Source organism: Manis javanica, chromosome 4 (genome assembly GCF_040802235.1).
Source record: "Manis javanica isolate MJ-LG chromosome 4, MJ_LKY, whole genome shotgun sequence".
Taxonomy (NCBI): domain Eukaryota; kingdom Metazoa; phylum Chordata; class Mammalia; order Pholidota; family Manidae; genus Manis; species Manis javanica.
Genome location: NC_133159.1, coordinates 36,994,430 through 37,011,414, shown reverse-complemented (window position 1 = coordinate 37,011,414; position 16,985 = coordinate 36,994,430). Strand labels below are relative to the sequence as shown.

General features: G+C 49.9%; 1 protein-coding gene across 2 annotated transcripts; it reads right to left on the bottom strand.

Annotated features, from left to right (window-relative positions):
* Positions 1-74: 74 nt before the first annotated feature.
* Positions 75-14,698, bottom strand: CYP4B1 (cytochrome P450 family 4 subfamily B member 1). Of its 2 annotated transcripts, none has more exons than XM_017672810.3 (12): positions 14,470-14,698; positions 7,345-7,486; positions 7,133-7,177; positions 6,443-6,570; positions 5,524-5,648; positions 5,087-5,238; positions 4,828-4,934; positions 3,855-4,045; positions 1,929-2,062; positions 1,121-1,185; positions 938-1,020; positions 75-507 (listed from the first exon to the last, which is right to left on the bottom strand). In XM_017672810.3, exons 1-12 carry the CDS (start codon positions 14,647-14,649, stop codon positions 324-326), a joined length of 1,536 nt encoding a protein of 511 aa, XP_017528299.1. In that variant the 5' UTR covers positions 14,650-14,698; the 3' UTR covers positions 75-323. The 2 variants fall into 2 exon arrangements, with proteins under 2 accessions (XP_017528299.1, XP_017528300.1); XM_017672811.3 differs by having other exon boundaries at positions 4,834-4,934.
* Positions 14,699-16,985: the final 2,287 nt, after the last annotated feature.

Sequence of the window (16,985 nt, the reverse complement as noted above, 5' to 3'; positions counted from 1 at the left end):
CTGGAATGTAAGCTTCTGCTACACTTAAAAAACATTGCAAACTATGGGAGATAAATGAAAATTCTAGAAGCAGGTAGGTGCTCACCATATGTTTGTTGAATGAATGACTCATCTACAGAATACCTGTACAGTAAGCATTTATAGACATGCTTGTTTACATGGCACTGCTCTTAAGTAAATTGTCTACATGGGTGTCTACTCCCCTTCTAAGCTCCAAACCTCCCAAACACAGGAAGCCAGTTACTTTACGGTCTAACCTGGGGAGGACAGTGCCCAGGGAAAGGCCACAGCCTGGACTGTGTGGGGCCCTACTCTCAGCAAAGCTACTTCCCAGAGCCTGGGCCCAGTGGTTTCAGGTGGAGGTGTATGCCGTTCTTGGAGCGCAGGACCAGGTGAAGCATCTTGATGGGTGGCTGCAAGGGGTCCAGGGCAAACTCAAAGCGGAGCAAACAGAGGGCTGTGACCACCTTCATCTCATTCATGGCGAACTGCTGCCCAATGCAGTTCCTGCAGTGAGTGGCACAAAACAGCGTCAGGCCCTGGGGTGTCCAGAGTGATGAAATCCAGCCTCTTCACGCCCAACAAAAGCCAATAACTATTTTTAAATAAGTAATTGGCTGAATTTTTGATGTATCAATTGACTTAGGCTTAAGAAGCAGATCTTAGGAACATGGTGAGGGTCCCAAACCAAGTAGAATCACATTGGGGGTTCAGGCTTGGGGGTCTCTCTTGGAACCACTCACCCACCCCACCACCTGCCAGGGGTGTGAATATGCTAATGGCAAGAAGGTTCTCAGGACTTACCTGCATTAGGATCACCACAAACCCAGCATGGTCCTCTTTATCATAGGGTTCCCCAAAATTATGCCTGCCCCCCAACTTCCTCCCTCCTCACCTCCCAGGGCTGGGGGCCTGGGGACATTGGGCCTCTCCTTACCTAGGTCCAGCTGAGAAGGGCATGAAAGCAAAGGGGTGCCGTGTGGTCACATTCTCAGTGGAAAAGCGCAGGGGGTCAAAGACCTAAAGAAACAGGCTTTGCTTAAATATCTGTCAGGTCCTGGGGGAAGGTGACCCCGCAGCCTCCCACCCCACCTAACCTCCCGGCTCAGGGATGGGGTACCTCAGGGTCAGGCCACACTGCAGCATTCCTATGGAGGGCATAGATGTGCAGAGAGATCAGGCTACCTGTGGGCAGAGCAGAAGCCTGGTAATGAGGTGGTCCTGGGATAGCCAGGCCCACCTCCTCCCAGGGCCAGCATCCCTCAGTGTTCCCCTAGTTGGGCACCAGCCCCTGCCCTGCCTAAGCACTGCCTGTGACAGAGAGTTCATGACCACGCTCAACACGTGCAAAGTGCTTTTGATCATCATCATACCTACTTCCTGGAGGACTGAACCCACCCCACCACCAGGTTGGGTAAGGCAAGGACTATTACACACTTTTGGCTTCGATTAAATGACTCTCAAGGGAAGTTATTATTCATACATTATGCTATCAATAGAAAGTTACCACTCAGTAGGTGCTTACTATGTGCCAGAAACAGAGTTAAAGACTCTTTTCAAAGCCATCACATATAGTTGTACAAGTTGTGTACTGCATAGCATCATAGTCTATGCTAATCATGCCTCCCGAAGTTGTTTGGAGCATAATCTGGTGGTGGGACATGACAGCCCCAGTGAATATTGTTTCTTTAATCCTGACAACAACCTTGTATGGCAGGCACTCTTCTCACTCCCATTTACAGAAGAGGAAACAGAGGCTTAAAGGAAGAGGAATTTACCCATATATAGCAGAGCCAGGATTTGTACCCAGGCCAAATACAAAGCCGAAGCTCTTTCCCACTGGTACAAAAATTTGGCCAAGGCACAGAGAATGTCAGAGAAGCATCCCAAAGGACTCCATTTCCACCTCCAAATCCACTTCATCCCACCTGCAGGTAGAGAACGGCCATCCACAAAATCGACAGGCTTGCTGAGCTGGCGGTACACCTGGGGCACAGGTGGATAGAGGCGGAGGCTCTCCTTGATACACATGGTCAGGTAGGTCATCTTTCCCAGATCATCCCTGCCAGCAACACAACCAAGGCTTTCTGGGGATGGGGAAGAGAGGGGTCCCACAGGATGGCAGGATGCAGCCTCAACTTCCCCCCTTAAATACCATCACACACTTAAGAGTGAGAGGGGCATAAGAGCTCCAAGTGTCCAGGCCAGACTGAACACAGGGTGGCCACTTGGACCCAGGGATTCTGACTCAGCTTTGCTCTATCCCTCCCTCATCTTCACTGCTGGGGAGGGGAGGCACAGAACCCTGGAGGTGTATGTGTACTCGACCATCAAGACCAGGTCACTCATCTGTTTCTCAGGACCCAACAGAAGCCCCAAAAGGAACAGTTCTTTAGGTTCTCCTTGGTTTTCCCTTGGAGCTGGAATGCAGAGGAACAGAGTCTGATACACATTGGTCAAGTGAAGTAATAAATGTATGAACAATGACAAACTTGGGTAAAAAAAAAATATATATATATATATATATATATATATATACGTGTGTGTGTGTATTTCTCTTTTCCCTTTTGCAACCAGGAAGCTCAGACCCATATGTGGTCTAACTATAACTATTGTGCAGCACCTTATTACAGAAGCCCAAACCCTAAAGTTCTTTCCCCTGGCTCTCATTTTTCATTTGTGTTTTACTATTTTATTGAATAATTGTCCTTTAAGTTTCCCAAGTTCTTTTTGAATATTTGAACAAGTGTCCTCCAAGTCGCCAAGTGTTGCATAATTAGGCACCCTGGAATCCCCAGATCTCTCTCCCTTTGTCTTTCTGAGTTTTGCCCCTCCTTAGAAGGCCAACTTTAGCTCCACCCCTTCCAATTCCTCTGCACTCCACATGGGCCCACTCAGTCCTATCCTGTTCTGTGGTTCCCCCAGCTTCTTGGCTGTGGGAGTTTGTCTTTCTAAAAACTCCCCAAGGGCAGAGACTTGGCTCTTCCTCTTCTCCCCACTGGCTTCCCCAGCAGCACCTGGCATATGGCTGGACACCCTGGGAGGTCCCAACATCCAACCAACAACAATGGGCAGCAGAGGCTCCGTCCTCCAGATCTCAGACCCTGGAATTGGACGTCAGTCTCCCTCAAGTGAATCTGAAGTTTCTCCCATCAACTGGGCATTTCCTAGGCCCCTACTGTGGGCCTAGCCCTGTGCTGAATATACCACAGGCACCCAGAGAGGAACATGAGGTGTGGGAAGGACTCGAGGCCTGAGGGGAGGAGGCAGGGAAAGGGGCATGAGGGCAGAGGTAGAAGAGGAGCCTGTGGGAGATTCCCAAAGATCCTGCAGCAAAAAGAGGTCAGCATCAATTGTGGTCATGTTGATGAGTTCAAGCTTGAACCCAGACACAGAGAACAATTGAAAATTTTCAAGTGATGGAGTTTGGGAAGCATCCTCTTCTCCTTCACCAAAGAGTCTAGTAGCTGCAGGCAGTCATCTAAAGGGATCAGCCCCCAGACTATCCCAGCTCAGTTCATCCCCACTCTACCTCTTCCTATCCCAGTGCTCTCTGCTCTATCCAGGAACCCAGAACGGCAGTCAGGTTCTGCTGTCAGAGGGAGTCAGAACACAAGAAAGCAGCCTCCTATTGATAACTCACATCTGAAAAAACTCTGTTGTGGGAGAATGAACTGCCCATACACAGCTTCCAAAAAAACCCCACAGCCCCAGAGAGGGCAGGACAATGGCTGCCACTCTCACCTGGTTTTCAGGGTGGCGCTGTGTTGTCCATAGATGGCACAAAGAGCAAAGGCACAGTCTATCCCTGGGCCAGGGAAGCCGGACAGATGGCTCCCCATAGCCTCACTCACCACTGGAAGGAGTCCCGATCCCCAAGGATCTCGCGGACCTCCTCCCGACAACGATGCTGGTGCTCGGGGTACCGGGCCATGCAGTAGAGAATCCAGGAGATGCCACTAGTGGTGGTGTCATGGCCTTCGAACATGAATGTGTCCACCTCAGCCCGGATGTCTGCGTCTGACAGCTTGATCCCACTTTCGTCCTGGGTTAGGGAAGGCATAATGGGACAGCCCAGGGCATTTGAGCTGGGTGCCAAAACAACTCATAACAGTAGTTAAATGAAGGTCCAAGGAAGGGAGGGAAAGTTCTTCAGTCTAGGGGTCAGAACCTTCCCCCAGATTCCTTTCTGTTCTTTCAAGCCCAACTCGGATGCCCCTACACCAGCAAGCCTTCCCTGATCCCTCTGGCCAAGTGACCTGTGACTTTACCCAACCCCAGCTGTCAATTCTGCCCACTTGACAAATAGAATGCCACCTGGAAGAGGGAGAGATCTTTGTCAATGTCCACCACCTGGCCTCTCCACTAGACGGGAAAGGTCTGGAGGGCACGGCCAGGTCTTTCTCTTCTTCAGCGTCCCGCGCAGAGGAGCTAACCCAAGGGGAGGCTCATTGAGTTTGTGGAGTGGGTAAATAAAGGACCAACTGAATGAATGAATTGGTGAGTAAATAAATGAATAAAGTCTAAGAGTCTAGGCTGCTAAGAGTCTTCAGAGTCTCAGAAGTCTAGAACTGGTCTTTCTAGCATGTGACCCAATCTCCCTGCTACTATTTCTCCACAGTGCCACAGCCAGCCACACTCTGCACCTTCCCACCTGTGAGCCTTTGCCGATACTATGTCATAGAACAAGGAACAGTCTTATTTCCTGGGGAAAGGGGAAGGAAATGCTTATCATCCCCTGCTGTCCAGTAAGCCCTGTCCAAGTGGGATGGTCGGCAGAGCCTCTGAGACCAGTTCTCAGATGGAGGTGGGCAACTGTGCACTCACACGAACCCCCAGGAGAATGTCCAGGAAGTCCAGGTGCCTCTTGTTCTGGAGCTTCTCCTGCTCCTTCTCATCCTGCAGGGCTGCCTTTCGTTCCCTTATGACCCGGTCTGGGCAGGAAGCACAGGGTGTCACCGCTGGGCACCCATCCTCTGCCCTAAAGGGAGCCAAGGTCCTACAGTGGGAGAGATCCTAGAGAGGCCAGGAGGAGCTGGGCTAGAAGTGAGGCTTCCTGCCGTTGGGCCTCATGGGAAAGACCCACCTGTGTGGTCGTGGGCCACCTGACAAGCCCGCAGGAAGCGGCGGCCAGAAGGGCTAAGCCAGTAGATGAAGTCGTTATGGTACTGGAAGGACTCGAGACGCTGCTGCATCAGCACAGTGAGCTCTTTGACCGCCAGGTAGTAGCTATTGTCCCTGCACAGCAGAGGGAGGGACACAGGGCCCTCAGAAACTGACCCACAGCAGAGCCCAGGAGCTCCATTCCAGAATCCAGCCCCACCCACAGCACCTTCTTCCCTTCGTCCCCCTGTGTTAAGTGTCCCCACTAAAGCCAGAATCTGTCTCCCCACCACGTGCAAGACACGGCTCCCTGACCCTCCCTATCTGGGGTTCCCTAGGGCAGGACCCTATCTCCTTCCAGACCAAGGCCTCTGAGCCGGCCTGGGTGGAGACTGTGGTCTGCTACGAGTGCCCCCTGACCTGTGGCTCAGGCCTCTGTCTCCTTTGCCAAAGGTGCACTTCATGAGTGTGTCCAGTGCCATGAGGCCCACATCGTAGAAGATGTCAATGCTCTTATCCTCATGAGCCTTTTCCTCCCACTTGTCCTGAAGCCCAGAGGTAGAAGGTAATGTGAGGGGTCAGCCAGGCTAGGGGACCCATCCCTGCCCTCCAGAACCCACAAACTGTCCTTCCCGCCATGCACCCCAGTCCCTGGCTTGGCCTCCACATTGCTAGAATGTGGGTATGGTGGGGGGACAGGCAGAGGCCTCAGGCTCAGAAGGCAGGTGGCAGGCCTTGTGCAGCACACCATTCCTCCCCAACAGGGTAGCCTGTACGTAAGAGAAGAGGAGGGCCCAGAGGTGATAAGCTCCCCAGCACAGCCTGAGTATAAATCTGGCCTGCTGTGATACTAGGGAGAACTTTTCTGCAAAGGGAAAGATTAGCCTGGGTAACCTTGGGGGATTGTCCAGCCCAGAGAGTCTGACCCTGCTCCCTGACCTCTGGTATACCTTTTAGAGATTAGTAGCTAATGACATTATTTTAGGTAGTTGTGGTGGGCAGTAAATGAGGAGACACTTTTTAGATGTGAAAGACCTTCCTAATATTCTCAAATATAGGTAGCCCTCAAATCTGCTGTAGTAGGAGCCCTATTGGAGCCTCACATAGAGGCCCTTTGATCTGGGAAGGAAGGCTGGTCTCTAGGAGGAGGCAAGGTCCAGGGCTGCCTGGCCAAGTGGAGCCTCAGTTCCTGCAGAGCAAGGCTCGGCACTGCTATTGCAGGCAGAATAAGGGCCTTGGGGCCTCAACAATACCTCTCCTGCCCTCACCCAGACAAAACTGGGGGTGGAGAGGTGCTGGCCCTGCAGCCCCAGGCAGGAGCCCAGCACAGAGAACTCACCAGCAAGGCATTTGTGGACTTGGTGAACACAGCCACATAGGGCTTCAGCACATCATAGTGGAAGCCAGGCGTGAGCAGCTTACGATGCTGAAACCATGTGGGCCCCTGGAGGACCAGCAGGCCTTTCCCTAGGGAAGGGATGGGAAAAGGAGGGTTCATCAGTCCACACAATCCTGCCCCATTCCTGGCAGCCTGGGGCTCAGCACACCCCAACCCACCCAACCCCACCCCAGTCTCTGCCCAGCCTCACATCCTGCCCCTGCTAAGCCTTCCAGCCACCCAGCCACAGCAGCATCTGGTGACACCAGCCTTTGTCCTACCACCATTCCTTTCCTCAGGCCCTTGCCCTGGCCAGTAGCACCAATACATTTCCTGGGATCAACTCTAGTGCCACCTCCTCTAGGAAGTTATTCTCCACACTCATACATTTTCAGAGCCTTTGCCCTGCCCGTCCAGGGAAAGGACATACCTGGCAAGAGAAGGTGCCTGAGCTCCATTTCCTGGCCAGCCAGGAGCTCTCCTCCTTCCTCCCGTCTCCCCACCGAGCAGCCGAGCTTAGAAGGAGCATTGGGGGCCAGGTGACCCGATGGGTGGGATGACTGACTGAGTGGGGACAGGGCAGGGAGGGGTGGGGCAGCAAAGGGTCCTGGTCACTCAGCACCAAGGGCAGGAAGGGGGGCGGCCACTCACCAATCCACTGGAGGAAGAAGTCATACACATCTGGGGCCTTAGGATCTGCAGGAGAAAGAGAAGATCAGGTCAAGCAGGGAGTGGCTGAGGCCCAGAGGAGGCTCATTGATAAATGGGATGTGGACCTCTGCTGCCCAGACTTAGGACACAAGTTAGAGTGCCTACTATGTGGCATTCTGAGCTCTTTGCAGCCCTCCTGGTGGAGTCCTCACCTCCTCGACTAAATACAGCTTTGGCATAGTCAGGCTCATAGATATTCAGGAAGCCAATGAACTGTCCGAACCAGAGTGGGTGGGCGTAGGGAAACTCGTGGGCCCAGGACACCACCTTGTCCAGGCTCCCCGTCTGCTGGGCCTGAAATAACAGAAGAGCAGATTACTCAGGACCCCAGTGTTGCCAGCCAGGCCCTAAGTCACTGAAGAGGGAAGGGAGAAGGCTGCCTCTCTCCTCCTGTACTCCCTCCAAGCCAGTCATCCAGTCCCATACGTCTCTGGGCTCAGTCCTTTCTCCAGCCCTAGGACCATTGCCCTAAGTCCAAGAACCATCTTTGCATTCACTCCACAACCCCAAACTGGCCAGCCTGCTTCCATCCATGTCTGCCATCAACACTGTCTACACTGTGGCCAGGAAGAGATTTCTTTTCATCACTAAAGCTTTTTCATTGGAAAGATAATACCAGCTTGTTAAGCAACACAGAAATCTATTTTATTCCACCCCTGTTAAGTCATTCAACATATTTTTATTGAAGCCCTACTGTTTGAAGGGCACTGTGTAGACTTCTCCCGGGCATGAGACAGATATAGTCCTGCCCTTTCATTCTTTGGGGGGAGACTGGAAATAAACAGGGAAGCAATTAAGCAAAACGACTACAGACAGTAGTAAGTGCTAAGAAGAAATAAACAAAATGCCATGAGGGAGACTGACAGCAGGATGTGCTTGGATAGAGGGATCTGGGATGGCCTTTTGTTGGAGGTGACATTTAAGGAGAAAGCCAAAGGATCCTAAGGAGCTGGCCATGGGAAGCATAAGGGAAAAGCATTCCCAGTAGAGCAAACAGCACACACAAAGCCTCTGGGGTGGGAAGAAAATGTGAGTCTTCCAGGCACTGCCACATGGTGGGACGGTGGCCTGAGGTGAGGTTGGAGAGATCATCCAGAGGGTGGTGTGTGCTCTTTGGGGGTCTTTCTAGTCACATCTAAGCACATCAACACAGTGCCCTGCACAGAGCAGGTGTTCAATGAAAAATGTGTTGGATGACTTAACAGGGATGGAATAGAATAGATTTCTGTATTACCCCAACTAGCTGATATTAGGGCTTTAATGCTGAAAAGAAATCTTTCTGATAATAGCATAGATACAGTGCTGGTCAGTGGAGTTTATGGTAAATACTTTTTGGAAGCCTGCCTTTTTTCTTAACAAATCTTGTCCTTCTTTTCAAACTAATGCATTTAACTGTCCCTCAATGTTTTTAACAAATGCATAGCAAGATTCTGTTATAGGGATGTACCACTATGTATTGTTCCTTTTTTACCTATTTTGAGGGAGTCTTTCAGAGATACCTTTAAAATTTCATGACACTTAAAAACCCATGAGCCTCAGAATAAAGTCTGAGCTCTGCAGTTTGTGAGTAGGTCTTACTACTTGTATAGTAAACGTTATTCTTTATTAAGTATTTGATGTGTGCCAGGCCTTCCTCTACGAACCTTACATCTTGCCCTCAATAAGTCCTCATAATAACTCTACCAAGTCCCATTTTAGGGAAGAGGATCCTAAGGTGCAGTGGTCTGAGGTTGCTTGCTGAGGACTGTACAGCTTATAAGGGAGCTGGGATGTGAACCAAGAAAAGTTTGGGTTTGAATATCAATTTCCCCTATTCTTTAGATGTGTGAACGTGGGCAAGTTCTTTAGGCTCTCTGAATCTTACTCTTCTCATCTGTAAATGTGAATGATAATACCTATAGGATTGCTTTGACATTAATGAAATCATGCAGCATATGTATGTCATTAGTTGAGATCATGTACATACATTCAAGGCCCTTCACTGATATGATATAATGCATGAAAGGACCTGTACAAGGCAAGTCCTCAACTAGTAGTTCCCTCCCCTTCAAGCTTAACCTTGCCCAACAACTCCCCCAAACCTCCTCCTTACATCTTCTGACATATCCTACTCCCAAATGCCCCCAAACTGCACCAAAGAATGTACTTCGAACACACTTCCACCAGTGGGTAAAGGATTAACCAAACTTTGTCCCCTGTCACAAGGGAAGCTGACCTTGGGTTTCACTCTCCAATTCTGTCCCCCTGGAAACAGAGCTGCCTGTGCCCTTCCCCATGAGTCTCTGTTCTGCTGTCTGGGGCCACGCAGGTGCCTGCCCAGACAAGTCCTGCAGGGATTGGGGGTGGGGGCCAGATTTTTCTGGGTCTGTTCTCCTCTGGGATGGACATCTTTAGGTGCCCTTAGGTGCTCTGGTCTTAGTCATTCCCCCCCACACACACACAAGATTGTTCAGCACCCTGTGTGTACATGAGCCCCAGCCAGTATCAAGAACTACAAAGTTGTGTGTTCAAAGCTAAAGGGTTTGGCATACCTGCCAAGAAGAACTAACTAAAACTGAGAAGAGGTAGTATTCCTGAAATAACCATAAAAATCAACTTAAACAAACTCTAGGGATCCAACTATGGAGTTGATCAGAGAGCCACGGGAAACCTGGAGAGAAGAGATCTACTGTATTATGCCCCAGGGAGCAGGGAAGTGATTTTTCTCTGATTCTGGTGACTAATAGGTGACTTCATCTTCCATCTTTCCTTTCAGAGACAAGCGTACTACTACACATGCACATGTGAGCACACAACACAGAAGGACCCCTGGCTCCATAGAAGGAGCAGAAGGACTTTGGGCAAGATCAACATGGGTCCCCTTGGCTCTCCTAGACCACAGATTGGCTAGGAAGTAATGGTGGGCCTTGCCCAGAGCCACACAACTTTTGAGTTCAGGTATTTCAGTTCCAAAGCGTATGCTCTGCCCACCTATCTTCAGCACTAAAGAGGAACTCCAGCTCCAGGAATGACCAAGTTATGGAGGAACACAGGGAAGCACCCAAACACCTAAGAAGACAGGAGGCTGGGGCCCAAGAAGTGCCCAAGAGTCCATGGGGATGCAGACCCTGGGCCTCACCCCATGTAAGTGGTTTTGCTGCCCTGAGTTCGGTCCCCCAGGAATTCATTCATGCATTCAACAAATGGGCATAGAGCTCCCACTCTCAATGCCAGGCATAGTGCTTGTTCCTAGGTACACAGTGTGTATAAGACAAAGCCCTGCCTTCCCCAGTTTACATTTCAAGCAGGGAGAAAGGAAATAAATAAGAATCAAAGACATCAGTAATGTAATTAGGTAGTGATAACTCTAGGAAAATAAATAAATATAAGAAGCTGCTATTGTCAGGGGTTCGGGAGGGCCAGGGAAGGCCTCTTAGGTGACATGTGCAGAGATCAGAAGACACACCTTCTAGAAAGCCCCAGGTTGAGATAGAGCAGGGAAATGGAACAAGAGTTATGCCACTGTAAAATCCACTTAGCCTAGTTTATTCCTTATTCTTTAACTTAATCTGTATATTGTTCTTCCTCTTCTTCCAGCCCCTTAATCAACTAAGTAACTTTGTAACTAGTAGGAAAGACAGACCTCCAGGAGTGTAAATGAACCTATGCAGATAAAGAATGCTGAGATCCTTTCTTGCTGGCATTTTTTTGACCTGAAGAAGATTCTTTCCCCATCAGAGTCAAGAGCCCTCCCCTGTCTGGGTGGAGGTTTCACCTAGTGTGCAGGGAGAGACCTCCCAGATGCAGCTGACTGCCAATAATAGCACTGGCCACAGTCTGCTCTTCCTCAACTGTCCCCTCCACTCCTCTGCTCCTTGCTCCCAGCAAGTTAGCCTTGTGCTCTTCACAGAGAAAACAGAAGCCTTCAGACAAGAAATGCCTAAAAGCCAGCCACCAGACCTGAAAAACCACTTGCCCTGCACACAGGCTCCCCATTCCCTCTTGTTCCATTAAAGGAGGCATCCAGGGCCAATTCTGGATTTCAACCCTTGCCTCAGGCACATCCCCCATCCATCAGCCGCTAACTCACCCATATCACAAACGCCACCCTCTCTATTGACTCCTTCCTAGTTGCATTTAAAACATGCTGAAGTCTCTCCTACTTAAACAAAACAAAACCTCCTTTGGTTCGGCTTCCTCTCTAGTTAACACCCCATTTTCCTTCTCCCCTCATAACCTAACATTTCAAAAGAGCTGTCTCTTCCGTTTCCACTTCCTCCTGCCCCAGCCTCCTCCTCTCCAAAGCTGCTCTTTGTAAGGGGACCAGCTCTTGACTTGGTGGTAAGCCCAGAGGACTTGCAGCTGCTGTGCCATGGTCAGTTAACCCCATTCCTTGACCCTCTCCTGGATGTCCTCTCACCTCTTCTGATGTACCCTCTCAGCAGCTCCTCACCTACCAGGTGTTAATCAAAGACTGAGGCTCCCCATAATCCGGCCTCTTCCTTGCACATTCTCCCAGTAGGCTCTCACCTACTCTCCTGGCTTCCTTTGCCATTTACCTGACACTGGTTCCTAAATCGATGGCTCATCTCAGCTTATCTTACTCCTGAGCTCCAAAAACATGACTAACCACCCCGGGATATCTCTGCATGACATCCTCCAGGCCTCTCAGACCCAGCTGACATCTATCTGCCAACAAATTGAAAAGTACCTATACTTTATCTCTTTGCATCCTCTTCTAAGCCAGCAAGGTAAAAATGCTTATATCCATGTTATTGGCAAGGAAAAGAAGCACAGAGAGGAAGCAAAGTGAAGGCCCAGGGTCAATGTCTGCTGAATGCAAAGAGATCAGACCTCCAGACCAGCGCTTTTCACTACACAACACAAGGTGAAAGGAATTGTCCCAGCAATAAACACAACCAAGGAAGAGGCCTATGCAATCTCAGGGATTCACCTTTCCTGGGCTAGGAGCTGACATTCTCCCCTCCTCCCCAACACAGTCTCCACACACCAGTCAGATGTGTGGGCCCCTTCCAGGGTCCCCAACCTCAGGCCAACAATATGATTGGGCACCTACTATGTGCAAGATCTTCCCCTGGGCCTCAGAGTAGAATGATAAGAACCCTGGAAGAATAGGACATGACCCCACCTCAAGGGGACACAATCTGAAAACTGAGGAGTCTGAAAGGTAGATGTTTCCAGAGCCTCTTGAATGAAACTGGAGAAGGGAGAACTTAATCCTTATGGACAGCTCTTCCCCACCCCTAGGCCCTTCCTTCCACGACCAGTCCTCATCATCATCACTACGCCTAGGGATCAAACTTGCAGTCACTTTGCACGGACTGCTTATGTCCTGAATGAAAGGAACAAGTCCTATGCACAGCCTTGATTCAGTTCCTAAGCTACTATGCCCAAATTTTGCCCTTTCTGAACCTCAATGTCCCCATCTTTACATTAGGAAAAATAATCCCTGGCCTGACCTCCCCATTTCTTGGGCCCAGGGGTGGATTCGACCAAGAACAGTGGTGCCGAGCCCTGGAGGAATGCAGAAGTGTTGGGCCTGCCATGGTTCCCCAGGAAACCTTTGTAGTGCTCAAGACCAACCAGCCCTCTGGCCTTTGCCTGCCCTTCCTGGTGCCAAGGTCCTCCAGATACTTGTGTTAGAGCCAAGAAGCCAGAACTAAGGTGTGTCCAGGTCCCCTACATACTCTCAAGGTAGGGGGGAAGGGAATTTGAGAGGAAGAGGGCAGCCAGCTCCAACATGGGGGTTGGAGAGCAAGATCCCTGTCGTATGGAAGCCCCCTGGCTGAGGGCAAATCCAGCTCTAATGGAGGCAAGTATATGTGGAAGGGAGGGGAGGAAAAGGGATCGAAGGCCTTCCTAGATGCTTCTGATACCCCCATCAGGGTCAGACCTCAACCTTCCCATGACCTCCTTCTGTACATAGCAAAGCCTCTCCTAAACTCATCCCATGCTCTCCACTTATCTCCCTATCCCTTTGTCTCCTCTATCAATACCCCTTCCTACCCTTGAACGTTCACTGCTTGGTCATTCAATGATGCCTACTCTGCTCCAGGTTTTGTGCTGGACCCTGAGGGCACTGGGATGAATCAGACCAGATCTCCATTCTCCAGGGATCATAGTCTAGTGGGGAAGATGAACAAATAAACAGAAGATAACAACCCAATGGGACAAGTGCTGAGCTACAAAGCATGGAGCTGATGCAAAACCCTGGTCAGGCACTCCACCTGACCTGGGGCAGGGAAGGCTCTGGTGGCTGTTTTCCCCTCTAGACAGTGTGTACCTTGAGAGCAGGGCTTGGGTGTGATTCACCTCCCTGACCCATCCTTCCTTTCTCAGATGACTCCAGGATGTGTGAAGGTTATTAGGTCATTTGTAGGAGCAAGAATAAGCCTGGGTAGCCCTCATTCAGAGGTCAAGATCATTCCCAGCATCAGTCATGAAAGAGAGGCAATTCCCTAAACTGCAAATGGGAAAATTGTACCTATAAGGTAGGAGAAGCTTGCCTCTTTATGAGCCTTAATCTCTGGTGTCTGCACCTGGATTCCCAAACCTGGTTTTTAAATTCAGACTCCTAGTTCCAATATGTTCATCAGCATCTCCAGGGGTCAGCGATCTGCTTCTCCTAGTTGATTCCAAAGCAGGTATCCCTTGCCCTGTGTTTCAGAAAACTCTGGTCTAGATCCCCATGAAGGTAGGGAGCCAAGAGTTGTTCCTGAGCATGAGTGCTAAGGTGGCCCCCATGACCCTGAGATAACTGGGGACAACAAGCCAGGGTCTGAATCCAGGGAGGTGCCATAGCTCCTGAGCCAGCCTGTAGGCATGGACAAGAGAACCCTACCTTTGGGGGCACCAATGGTCCCTCAGGTGATGGCACTCATCTCTGCCTTCACTTTCATTTTCTGCCTTAAAGATGGAAATCTTTATACTATACAAAACAAAGAGGACAATGGTTAGGCTCTAAACAAGATTGTCTAGTTCTGTTAGCTATTAGGAGGTTTTCTCTGATGCTATCACCAACCCCTTATTGATCTTTGTCTGAACCTTGAAACTCAGAATGATGGGAGGAGACTGTGGCCTGATTGGGCCCCAACTTTGAAGTGCCCCCAACTTGAGGCCAGCTTGAAAAGCAGAAGCGAGGGGGAGATCTGATGCGAATGCTGAAATGGAACCATGGCTCCCAGGACATCATCCCCCTGCCCAAGCATAGTATCTCTCTCCATGGTCCCGGGGGGAAAGGAGGCTGTTTTCTTTCTCCATACCCTGGCCCCACATACCTCAAGGGCATGCCCAAAGAGCCAGTGGGTGGGAGGCCCTGGGAAGTTGTCCATAGCCTTGGCCAGCATCTTCCTCCTCCGCAGCAGATGAATGAGCTTGAGGAAACCTAAAACCAGGACAAGTCCAGCAGCCCACAGGCCCAGGTGGGAGAGACTCAGGGAGAACAAGACAGACAACATGGCTGGAGTTGCAGCCACCCTGGCTCTGGCCTGTGGCCCGCTTTCTTCAGGTTCCTTTGTACCTTAGATTTGGGCACCTTGCCACACCCCGCCCACAGCCACACCTTCAGCCAGACTGGTCTCTCCATGGAGCAGAGACAAAAGTCACAGATAATAGGAGACAGCCTGCATGACTTTTCACAAAACTTGCTTAAAAAGAAACTGTTAGGAAGGAAGGACTCAGCTCGGTGTCGCCGGGAATTCAGATATAGTGAGACGAGAAACCAAAGTCAAGAAAGCAAAGTAAGTTTTAACACACTCCGCTCAGAGTAACAGAACTGGCCTGCCTAAGATAAGGCAGGCCCAGATGCTCATTCTGAGGCTTCTTTTACATGGTTTTGGCAGGGCAGAAAGGTCCTTGATTGACAGCTGTCAGCTCTCTAGGCTTTTTTCAGATTGGTGAAATGAGGACGGGGGCTCTGTTGTGCCTGTGCTTCTAATGTTTCTTATCTGGGGGGGGACCCTGGACTTTTCCTGAGTCACTCTTGGACCCTGTGGCTTCATCTGATTAACTTTCTGAGTCATTTCTAGCTTTCTGGTTCTATTTGATCAACTCCCTGAGTCATCTTTGGGGGCCCTTTCTCCTTTTTATCCTGCTCATTTCTGTCTTTCTCCCTAACAAAACCAGGTGGTGGGCTCCAAAACAACAAGGCAATGGGTATCCTGCCGCAGTTCCTTGGAGGAGCAAATACATGGCACTTTCTGTTCTTAGTGAAATCATCAGCATGACAATGACTGCCTGTGCAAGCACGCACCTTGTAGGTGTCAGGCACTTTTTACACACTATCTTATTTCTTCAAACATGGAGGTCATAAGTACTCACTCTTTATTCCCATTTTCCAGATAATGAAACTAAACATCATGTTGCCTGTTCATTCCTGCAAGAAAGCTCCCACTGTCCCCTTCAATATGGATCCCTGGGAGGGCTAGCATTTATGCCAGTTTATGAATCACTTTTTGTGAGGCATCTTCAGAAACAAGGTTTTAGTCCCAGAAGGAAGATCCTGAGTCAGAAAAAGGCCAACTCCACCCCCAAGCCCATAGTACAAACTTGACTCTTGGGAACCTAGAATCCTTTCAGGGTGATAAGGAGAGATCACCAAATCCAGTCCTCCTGGATTGATGGAGGAAGCCACCTGGGCCCTCTATTCTTGGGTCATAACAGTCAGTGTCCCACAGGAAACAGAATCTGCTGCAGATATTTCAGATGCAGAGCCTTGGGTGCAGGGCTCCTTTCAGAGGGGTAACAGAGTTAAGGAAGCAAACAAGGTGTGGTGTGGCATGTGGAGACTAGCAACAGCAGAAACCCATCAACATTCTTAGGCTGAAAGAACAAAGGAGGAAACAGCATTGCTGTCGCCTGGTGGAGATGGTTGCCAGAGAAGTGATGTCGCAGCAGGGAAGGAACGTTCAGCTTCTTTCCTCTCCTGCTCTCCAGTAGCTTACTGTTTCCTCCTTTTAGCCAAACCCAACCAGAAGTGAGATGGCAAGGGAGCCTGCGGAAGTCAGTCTCCCAGCAGGACAGAGAGGAGTGAAAGCTGGGCCTGGCATGGAGGTGGCTGGGCACAAACCAGCACACAAGCTGACTTGGAACTCAGATGGCAGAACTCGGATCACAGGTGCGGACTCAGAGAACATGACCTCCTGCTCCTCCCTGGGAGACACCATATCCAGTCTTACCATAGGCAGAGGTCAGGAAAATAGAGGGAACTCCATTTTGCATTTGTGCGTCATTTCATTAGATCAAGACTTGAGCACCCACTTAAAATATAGGCTATCCAGGTCAGAGAGTAAAGGAACATGAAGAGCTGTCAGCAGACTTCCATACTTTACAGTGAATTTGTTTAGCAACATGGCGTCAGTCTGGCAGTGTGATGAAGGGAGTGTTTGGGGAGAGCCTGAAGGAGCTCCCACCTGATGAAGGAGCCATAGTTCTTGGCAAGGACCATTTAGGATTCACCTGGGATGCCCCCACCACCTCTCATTAGACACACATTAGAGCCTCATCTTGGATTTGTGACTGGCCTTAGATGCATATCCAACCCTGGGCAAGTTTCTTAACCTCTCTACATCTCAGGTTGCTAATCTACAGAATGGATGTTATAATAGTATCTACCTCATGAGGTTGTTTAGAGGATTAAATGAGATCATGTGTATAAAACAACCAGCCCCCATATTAGTGCTTAGTACATTTAAGCTTAGTATTCTTATACTTGTTTTTGGATGGATGGTGATCAATAAAAGGAGAGTAGGTGAGATAACTTTCAGACTTTGTCTTCTGGACTGCTTGTCCAGAT